Source organism: Typha angustifolia, chromosome 13 (assembly GCF_048772165.1).
Source record: "Typha angustifolia cultivar Huaian chromosome 13, ASM4877216v1, whole genome shotgun sequence".
Taxonomy (NCBI): domain Eukaryota; kingdom Viridiplantae; phylum Streptophyta; class Magnoliopsida; order Poales; family Typhaceae; genus Typha; species Typha angustifolia.
In genome coordinates, this window is record NC_133251.1 from 5,547,850 (window position 1) to 5,558,778 (window position 10,929).

The window sequence follows — 10,929 nt, forward strand, 5'->3', positions numbered from 1 at the left end:
ATTTGAACCTCTCGGGATCAATAGTGAACGATCCAGTAGATAGCAACCTAGAAAGATGTCATTTTGCATAACAACAACTACAAAATTGTTGGCGGTAACAATCTGATTCCAAAGAGTCACAGAGAGATCGATCGAAAATAAATAAATTAATTAAATAAATTTACATATTACAGAAAATAAAATTCTATATAGTTATTTCTGGTGTTGGACATTATATCCTTAAGCAAATTGAGTCGGGCCGGACGGCACGCGCGTGTGAGTTAAATTGAATAGTACTCCTCTTACAAAATAAGTATCTCATTTAGAGTCCAAAACTCATAAGAAGTTTGCCACTTATATACCATACTAATATTTCTCAAATATCAAATATGGTATCAAATTCACTTTTATTTATTTTTCATTGTCATGATACTCACTTTAGAGTCAATTTTTATTCAATTTTCTTCATGAATTTAATTAAGTAAATATATGACAATAAAGTACTATTTAAACTAAATTAATTTTATAATTAAATAATTATTAATAATGTGTGAGCCTCACTTAAAATTTAGTTCAAAATTAATAAAAATTTATGTCAAGTACATAAAATCACCAACAAAAATATGGAACTAATCAAATTCTACAAAACTAACAAAAATGAAACACCAGTGAACGATTGACCATCCCGATCATACGAGCCCATGAGATCGGATTTAAAGAGGAGGCTGAGGAGCAAAATCCGTCAGAGAGAAGGAATGGAAGAGAGATGGAGGAATAAATTGCTAAGAAATGTCCTTAAACAACAATAAAGATTACTGTTATTTTATCCAGAGATTTTGGTTGTCACTGCAAGTCGCCCATTTATAACCTCATAAAAAATTGTGATATTACTCAGATGGTGCAATGGCTGCTCAGAATTCCCACCATTTCACAGCCTGCCCATGTTTGCTTTTATAGTTGCAATCGACTTACCACTCTATGATTCATTGTATATGTATCTTAAAAAAACTGTAAATAGACCTGGGATTAGGATACTGTGAAACATTACACAAGCAGAAGCCCACAAGATAGGAAAGGAAACATCAAAATCATCCTCATTAGAGCACCTTAAGAACAGACAGCTGCAAAATTTTACATTACAAAGTCACTTCAGACAGTTGAATGTAAAAATGTCAATTATTCGAGTAATGATACAGAGGATACCCAGAACATATACTATTCAGATTCTGCTCTGCTACTTATTAATGTATATCAGCCCCATCATATCATAATGTACATTGGCTTGATGAGAATAGACTTGGTCAACAGGAAGTGCGACTTGCGGCGGGCTTCAGAATATGATTTTCTCCCACAGCACATTAATTTCATGCCGATGATTGATTTAGCTGGATAACCATCTGTGCTTCTTAGCTCTTGGGTTGGTTCCTCACTGTATGGAGTGTAATCTCAAGAATCTGATACCAAGAATTTTGCAACTGCCTGATAAAGTTGTGATTCTTCGAAAGGTTTGGAAACATAACCATCCATTCCACATTTTATGCATTCCTCATAGGTTGCCTGGATGACATCGGCTGTCATAGCAAGGATTGGCAGATGCCACTCGATCCTCGAGGAATTCTCTTCTACTAAAGTTCCTCCATTCTGGGCCTCTTCATTTGTCTTGCTCTCCATCAAGCGTATTTGCCGAGTTGCCTCAAACCTGGCATGTAAAGAACACAATTTCATGATACCAAATGTCATAAGTGAGTAGATCTCACTATTAAAACCTTAGAAGAACAATGCTACACCAATGCCCACAAAATGAGAATGAGTACTAGCTGGTGGCATGACTTTATCAGCCAAATTTTAATGGGAAAGTAGAAGATGACAAATGCTGATAAAAATGAAGTTGTTGGGGGTCTGTTTTTGATAGATAACGTTGTTCAGTCCTAATGTTCCTGAACTTCGGAAACTCAAAGCATAGGCACTTCAGTATTTCGCAACTATTTTAAAGATAAGTCACATATAGAAAATTATTACGTAGATTTGTCAGTGGTGATTCATATCATTTAGGTATCTGCAATGTTATGTAGGCACCTAAAGAAATGATAGAACTAATATTGTTTACTAAAAATATCTAGGAACTATTGAATGAAATATTGCACCGAGGTATCTACAATAACAGAGATTCTGAGCATCACAAAACTAAAGCAGGGCAGCCCGTTACTGTTGCAATATAGTCAAATGCCATGGTGTCGTGTGACTAAGTTGGCATTTCTAATATGCTGTAGCCACTGGGTACTGATAGAATGTAGAAACATTAGAAGAGGCTTTTCTACTTCATAGGGGTTAATACTTAAATAGTAATATAAAGAATATTGTTTATGAAGCGTACTTGCTGCACTATAATGGTCATTAACTAATCTGCAAAGACCCACTTGGCTAAGTATTCTTTAGAACCACACAATTGCCTTTAGATCAGCATACAGCACATAATCAATGATTTTGTCACCATCATTATATTTTATATATCTGTACTTCCTTCACAATTTTGAAAAATTATTGCCATGGTAATTAGATTACTTATACATTGCAAACAGATGATCTCAGAGACGACAGCTTGTATTAGTATTCATCTAAATAATGTAATAAATATTCAATTCCACAGTCATATATTCAATAAGTGTCTTTCATGTCTAACGAAATAATACTAATCTCAGTTGAATATGAATTGCTCAGTTGGAGCAATTAAAAATAAGAATCCAGATGAATTCCAGCACTATGCGGTGGATATCAGCTGTCCATTATGGATCAGATATGGGTTATACATGACGCATTTGTGTTTCTTTCAATAACAGCATTTGTTCAAAAGTAGTAGCAAAATAGCTCCGTAACTAACAATTAGGTAACATTCAGAATTTTAATTTAAAACAATAGGAGCCAAACTTACCCATCCATCTCTGGCATCTGAATATCCATGAAGCAGGCATCAAACTTGTGTGGCAATTGAAGGAGAGAAAGGGCATCTTTGCCACTCTCAACACACTCCACCTTTGCTCCATACTTTTTTAGGGTACCTGCGGCCACTCTGAGATTAACCTTATTATCATCGACGACTAATATATTCTTTCCAACCAGCAAACTGCAAAGGAAAGCCGATCCATTGGGCTTTTCTTGACTCGGATATTGTGCAAATCCTAGCACTTGTTGAAAGCAAGCAGCCACTGTGCTTGTTCTCAAAGGCTTCACGATCACACTATCAACCATATCCACTCCATTTGTTTTGTCAGATTCAGAATTTGCCAGAAGGATCACCTTTGGTACTTCAGGTATGGAACCGGTTCTTTGCTGTTCTAGTAATTGATTGTGTAAGCAAATAACCTCTTTAGAACACAAAGAGTCATTCTCAATTAAGAGTATGCACGGTTCCTTTCCATACCTGTTGTGAAGTTACAAAGAAAAATAGTCAGAGGAACTATACTGCAATGACAAATAACAACTATTTTAAAAGTAAAACAACACTAATAAGATTTCCCCTTTATTTCAATTTTCACAATTTTGATATGTTATCTTTCTCTCTTGCAATAAAAAGGAAAAGTGAGGGCGAGCCAACAAAGTCATGGCAATTCAATAGAAAGGATATAAATGGAACCTGTACATTATCGCCATTTCAAAGTTTAAGAATAGCTGTAATTAATAGCTTCAAAGCACAGAACTTAGGGGTGAAAACTTATATTAGGGTTAATTCAAATTTGTTTGGTATCATATGATGCTTATGGCAAATAACAAACTCCAAACAATAAAGCATTACAATCCACTACTATATGTGCAAAAATATGTACATGTATACATGCAAGCACACATATCAATAGAAGGTTTACCCAGATATAAAGCTGCCATTTTTTCCAGACAATGCACTAACTGCCAGATCAATATTACTGACAACTTCAGCCTTAACCCCTAGCCTCTGCAGATGATATTTTGTGACAGCACCTCGCACTGGCCTTCTATCAATTAAAATTGCTTTCACTCCTTTAAAACAGGTAGGTAGAAAGCAATGTGGAGGTCTCTTTGTATCACCATTTGTCCTTATCTGGCATCTTTGGAGGACAGCAGTGAATGTGAATGTGCTTCCAATATGAGGCCGGCTTACAAAGTTTATCTGACCCCCCATCAGTTCAACAAGACATTTACTGATGCTCAAGCCAATTCCTGTTCCCCCATAATTCCTTGAAGTTGAGCTGTCAGCTTGCATAAAGGGAGTGAAAACTCGCTCTTGGGCATGTAATGGGATGCCAATCCCAGTATCTTCCACGATTACAATCAGAGTTACTTGACTAGAGTCATTCTCATATGGCATCTTGCTTTGAGATGTACACATGGATGCCTCATTAGATAGCAACAGCTTGAAATTTTCCCAGCTGTTTCTGCTATCAGCAGCTTCAAAGCCGCTTAAAGTATTAAATGCAAGGTTAGTAGACATAACACAAGCTTCATTTTCATGTCCAATCAAACCTTCTTCAATTACAGCATCAGTAGCCTGATTTGAATGGGCAGCCAGGTGAACTTGGACAAATATGTGGCCACGTTCTGTAAACTGCAGCAAATTACACACAATTACATATTTACATCCTATGATTGCCAAGGGCAACAACACATCCACTAATGACTGTGGATTGAAGATATAACATTTTTCTACATCAATAAGCCTCTGAACAAAATCATGTTGCTTCAGAAGTAAAAACTGAACAAACTAAGCATGCAGGGTATGCTTATCTTCACTATTAACAATTAAAAGAAAGTGACAAAGTTAAGCACAATAGGAAAGTAATAGGAGGTTAAGCTGATAAAATGATACATACTTTAATTGAGTTTCCCACCAAATTTGTAATTATCTGCCGAAACCTGCCTGGGTCACCCAAGAGAAATTCAGGAACTCTACTGGAGACATACACAGCAAGCTACACTTCAACAAAAACATAATCAGGAAACTAGGAAAGTACATGGCCTACTAACATATCACAGGATATATTCTTTGTTAGCTTAGGCAACATAAATTGAAAAACATAGACTAAAGAGGCACTTTCTGTACATGTCAATATCTTGTCAGTTGTCATTATTGAAGGAAGCCAAACACACCTCAATTCCTTTTTCTCTTGATTTTGCAGAAAACAAAGAGATGACATCATCTAAGATAGACCGCAGGTCAAATGCCACTGACTCGAGCTCTAGCTTGCCAGCTTCAATCTTTGCCCGGTCAAGAACTTCATTAATTAGTGATATCAATGCCTTCCCACAGACTTGAGCAGTTTGAGCATAATCTTTTTGAGTTGAGTTAAGGGTTGTATCTAGTAGCATATCTAGCATACCTGCATTAAAAGAATAACAATAACAGATCCCCCCTTTTGCATCTAAAGTTATCATTCTTCTACATAATAAATTAAACTAAAGCACAACAGAAACATGAGATTACCAAGGACACCATTCATGGGTGTTCTGATCTCATGAGAAACAGTGGCAAGAAACTGTCATTGAGAAACAAAATAGTGGATCAGATTATGCACCATACTAGGCAGGAGTTGTATATATGGTATTAGATGAACTGCGTACCTGAGATTTAGCAACATCTGCGGCCTCTGCTTGCTTTTTCAGCTCTTCCATTTTTCGGCAGTCTTCCTTGACATTGTCATAGCGACTCCAAGCAGCATAAAGTATGTATCCTGTAAGCATACATATGACAAATACGCCAGAAGGAGTAGTAATGGCTGACAATGGAATGGGAGGTTTCTTACTATACCTGATCAAGGAAACTTCAAACATTATTCTATAAGGAAATGAATGTTTTACTCCATAATTAGTGGGAAAGAAAATAGCATCAGCTAATATATGCTTACCTACATACCATCTGGTGCTTCCTGAAGGGATCTCCAAAATCAAGCATGCTAATGTGTGAAAGTGACACAAAATCATCAGGGAGTTGGGGTCCATACATGATAAGGGGATTAGAAATATTAGTGACATCATACACATTAACCAATATATCCTGATTGCCTGCGAGCTGCCTCAGCAAATTTTCCACAAGTGACTCAACATCAAAAGCTCCTCCGAGATACCTGGAGAAAATAAGGAAAAGGGTTCACAAGATTTTCAACATAAGAGAGCCAGTCAATGAAGAACTTGACAGAAAAATATAAGTATCACTTGAAACTACAAATTTACTTCTATCACAACAACGGGTGATCTATCTCGTGACTACAGCAGCTCATGGATATATCAACGCATCAAGCTAAGAGCCTGGCAATACCATTAAGTTAAGGCATTTCCACCTGGTGCACAAAGTGAAGTCAAAAATATGAGTCATCAAGCTGAAATTGCCAAAATATAGCATGCAACCCAGCATCTGTTTGCACTTTATAGTCCGGACCACGCAAGCTGGTGATGATATAATGCTAGCTTCCATCATCTATCTTATAGATTAGGATTAGCCATTTTAACTTGTCTTAGCCTTTTCCTCTTGTAATATCTTTGGCCAATCATAAGTGCTGAAAGCCTTGAAGTAAACAATTATATTATGTCCACCTATTACTACTGCAAGGTGCCAGAGGAACTGCATTATACAGACTGAAATGAACGAGAAAAGCTGCGGCTTCTGAACTGGAAGAACCAAAAGTAACATCAAAAGGAAGAAATAGTTCTTTGAGGTCTCTGTTCAGAAGGGAAGGGTGAGACCTAGGTACTATATTACAGATTGATACATTCATAGATTCCTAGGTTTTCCTTCTGTTATTTTGTTCTTTATGACCATCAAGCTAATTAAAGGAGCAAAGAAAACAATGAATCTTCTGTTTATCTGACACTAATAAGTTTTGGGATAGTAATGAACAGTTGGAAATCTGACGCAAGAATAATAATCAGTAGCCTTATTCTCTTGGCCACTACCTTCTAACTTTTGTGTGGAACTTATTACCTGATTGAAACAAAGAAAAAGATATATCATGCAATTTATGTGACCAATTTTCCAAGGGAATTAGCTCTATAACAGCAGGCACAGCATCAAGACACTAGAAAGGATGAGAGATCTAAATTTGCATATCTCACCCAGCAGTAGCTTCAACACGCTCCTGAGACGTCGCATCTCCGGAAAGATCTGCGCGATAAACTGGAAACGTTAACACCACCCCGAGATGATTCGACTTCAGCAGCCTAAACGGCCTCGTAAGCACAGCTTTGCCGGTAGTTCTAGCCTTTATGATGTTTTCTCGATCCTCCTGCAACGCGAAGATCGCCAGATTCACAATTTAAAAGAAGGCAATCGAACAAGCAGGCAGGTGGAAGGAGAGAGATAGGGGTACCTCTCCAGACATCATATCGATGGATTCGATGTAGGACACGGTCTCCTGTGAGAAAATCACAGGCGCATACTCGTCTTGCACCGGAGATGGCTCCCGCTTCATGGTTTTGATCATCCACCCTTGCTGGTTCTCAAAATTCTCTCTTTCGGCGTGAACAACCCTTTGCGCATACGCAACTCCGTTCAGCAATGGCCGCTCGAATGCCGTCCCCGCCGTATACTCCGCAAATGTATCCTGAAATCATACGGCAACCAGGAACAGACTATAAACATCAAAATTATAGAAGGAATTCTAAGAGAGCTACATGGACGGTTGTTGTTGGAGGACCTGATCAAGGGCGGCCGGGTGCTTCTGGTAATGGAAGGTGGAGACGAGGATGGCGAGGGCGTGGACATGGTTGACGCTGACGGCGAATTGGTCCTGCAGCATCCGGGCGCGCTCCTCGCACATGCTCACGAGCCCTTCCTCCGCCTTACGGATGCTCACCACCCTGCTGTACCAATGCAAGCCCACCAAGATGGCCACCGACGCCGTAATCCACACAACCACCACAGCAGTCCGGTTCAGCCACCACCTCCTCTCCCCTCCACCGCTTCCGGTCGACCCCGAACCCATCTCCCAATACCACCTCAATTCCCTTTCATACCAACTTTGAAGCCTTCACCTTTGCCGCCTTCTTCGACATCTACTTCCAACTGCAACCAAAATTTGAGCCCAAATTGGTACTCCGGTTCCAACTAAAGAGGAAAAACCGAAGGACTACCAAAAGGAGGGAAAAGGATAAAGCTTTCGTCCTCCTCCTCCCCTGAGCTGATTTTTAGAGTAAGGGACTTCAAGAAATGGAAGAGAGAGAGAGAGAGGGGGGTGAGACAACATCACTTTCTCTGTCTCTCTCTCTCTCTCTCTATGAAAGGGAAAGGATAGGGAGGAGATATCCGGCGCAATGGCCTCTTTTTTCTCGACTCCAACTGAATCGAATTTGCTGGATATCGCAAGATACGCGGCGAATAAACTATTATTTTCTTCCCCTCCTGTCCTGTTGTTATCCCAACCTCTCCCTTTCTTGACTATTATATTCCCCTTTGGTCTCTCCCCCGACTTCGGCAGCTCAAAACATCTATAAAGTTCCAACCTTTTTCCATTTCCACATTCCCGCCGATCGACCCACGACATAAAAAAAAGAAAAAAAGAAGCCCGATCTTTATAAGGTTTCTCGAAAACGATTAAAACCTCGTAGGCGTTTCTCGTTTATTTTGGGGTTTCCCCCCTAATGTACTTGATCATCCCTCCGACGACGTCGATGATGGGCTGGTGCTAGGGTTAGGATTAGGGTTTTAGGGAGAGACGCAGGAGTAATTAAACCCTAATCGCTGTCCGAGGAGTCCCGGACGGAGGAGGACGCCAGTGGTAGAGTACACAGAGCTGGCAGGTAGCAGCTGCTGATAGCTCCTTATTTTACTTGACTACCCCCCGTTGCAGGACTTTACTCTACCAAACTTTCTCACACTGGAAAGGGTAGTCTAGTCATTTCAGACAATCAGTTAACCTGCGGAGCCTTGAGGGAAAGCAGTTGATCCGGAAAGTGGAATTCAATTGGACCGATTTATCCCTACAACCTTACGTTTTATTCTCTTTCCACGTGGCGTGAATGTCGTACCCAAGTTAATGGATATATTTTTTTAATTAGTTAAATATATTTTATTATCAGTAGAATCATAACTATTTTTTAATTATTTAGCAATATTATCTTAAAAACTTACATTTATTGTCTAAATTTAGTTATTTTTTACTGCTTAGTTAAATCTAATAGAAAATAAACAGTCTTATTTTAATTACAAGTACATAAACTAATTTTAAATATTTTAAATATGAAAGAATAAAGTGATTCTGAGTATAAATATAGATGCATAATTAGCTCAACTCAGAATATAACTCTAGCTTGACTTCTAGGATGGAATTTGTGTTTTTCTTTCTCTCCTTTTCTTTTGGAAGAGAATGTTTGGTACATTCATGGCAAGTTTGGGTAGTTCACATGCTAATCATGAAACATATGTAAGATGTAAATGCAAGTGGTTTATTTATCTAGAAACTAATTATGTTACATGAGTGATAAATGAGTTCAGTTATCAAGGGACACAATTTATTCAAATTTATATAAATTATTATAGTTATAAATATTTTTTTTTTGGAGTTACGAATAAATTATTATGGTTATAAACGAGTCAATCTGGACTGGCAAGTCAGGTCATAAACAGGTTAAATGAGTTAAGATAATAAGAATAAACGATTCATTCAATAACCAAGTTAGATAAGTTAACATATTTGTGATATGAACCCAATTCGATTAAACTCAAGTTCATTTAAAAGTCAAGTTACAGTGTCGAGTTATCAATAAAGTCAACTTTTACCACTTTTACTGTAATAAGGTAAAAAAGTGAGTATATATAACAGTAAAATCTACTGAAGAATAAAAATTAGAGATAATTTCATTTAATTTCCTAAACCATCGTTAAGTCTCATGTGCACTAGAATGAAGTTCTTTTAGGTACATATAGACCCCTTAAACTATTGTTTAAGAAAATCTCTGCGTCCTCACTCCCTATCTACTAACAAAAAGAGTAAAAAGATAAAAATCTCCTTTTGAATATATTAATAATTCTTTTTATTTCCTCCAAAAAAAAAGTATTATAAAATCATAAATTTATTCATACGCCAGTTATACGACAACTTGTAGATATAAAAAGATAACGAAGAGCTAATGGAATTGAGATTTGAGAGGTTCTAAATAGTTTACGGAGTTTATAGAGTTTGTGTACCGAAAATAGATTAGAAGGTCTAAGTTAAATTATCCCTAATAATATAGTAATTTATTTTTCGTATGTCGCATCTTCGTCCTCTATACTTATGCTTAAAATTGAACTATCCCACTAAATTTTATGTGTGTTTCCTTTGCATCCCCATCGACTAGATTAACGTGAAACTATCATATTTTTTTTATTGAAATTTATAGAAGAATGTAACAAAAACTTTTAGCTAAAATTTTCCCACCAAAATAGACATTAAAATGTTAAAATTATTCTTTATCTTCTATTAATATTTACTTAATCATTTCTCGTTCATTAGGCCAAGCCTTAAATCTTATCTAGCATCTCTCTGTCATTATATATCTCATCTCAAATGCATGATCATGGAATAATATCCCGTTAATCTGAGAACTTGGGTTGAAGATTCATTGTCGATGAAGCTATAAGATAATTAATATTACAGCCGTCTTATTGCAATAATGACTTCATTAACTATGAGAAAAATGATATTTTCGGCTATTTCTATTCATAGAGTTTTCGTATTTCCAAAACTCTTGTTATTCTTGTGTGTTCTGTATGAGAGACCTGTTTGTACCTGATAGTTTGTCTTAATGTCGTTCGAACTATTTTGATCATATTTTAAGTATGAGACTTGTGTTTATAACTCTTCTTTTATTATTATTATTATGGATTCTTACAAATCACACTCTATATTTTATTTATTTTATGACTCACACTCTGTTTTTAAGGATTTTGTAACCTGACACTCTAGGTTAACTTAGATGGTACTAGAAAAGACACATTCTGTTATAATA

At 37.1% G+C, this 10,929-nt stretch overlaps 1 protein-coding gene across 1 annotated transcript; it reads right to left on the reverse strand.

The window, feature by feature from the left end:
* Positions 1–1,047: 1,047 nt before the first annotated feature.
* On the reverse strand, positions 1,048–8,635 carry LOC140773474 (probable histidine kinase 4). Its single transcript, XM_073116059.1, has 11 exons — positions 7,638–8,635; positions 7,311–7,544; positions 7,057–7,226; positions 5,853–6,071; positions 5,569–5,755; positions 5,432–5,483; positions 5,098–5,327; positions 4,821–4,919; positions 3,840–4,555; positions 2,909–3,397; positions 1,048–1,678 (listed from the first exon to the last, which is right to left on the reverse strand). The coding sequence occupies exons 1-11, from the start codon at positions 7,923–7,925 to the stop codon at positions 1,426–1,428; spliced, it is 2,937 nt and encodes a 978-aa protein (XP_072972160.1). The 5' UTR covers positions 7,926–8,635; the 3' UTR covers positions 1,048–1,425.
* Between the last annotated feature and the right edge of the window lie 2,294 nt (positions 8,636–10,929).

Excerpts from the sequence above, each read along its gene's own strand:
- LOC140773474 (XM_073116059.1), bottom strand. The coding sequence starts at position 7,925 with ATGGGTTCGGGGTCGACCGGAAGCGGTGGAGGGGAGAGGAGGTGGTGG. Across the intron at positions 6,072-7,056 it reads CGTGTTGAAGCTACTGCTGG|GTATCTCGGAGGAGCTTTTG; the intron begins GTGAGATATGCA and ends TATTTTCTCCAG. Across the intron at positions 3,398-3,839 it reads AATGGCAGCTTTATATCTGG|GTATGGAAAGGAACCGTGCA; the intron begins GTAAACCTTCTA and ends ACTTCACAACAG.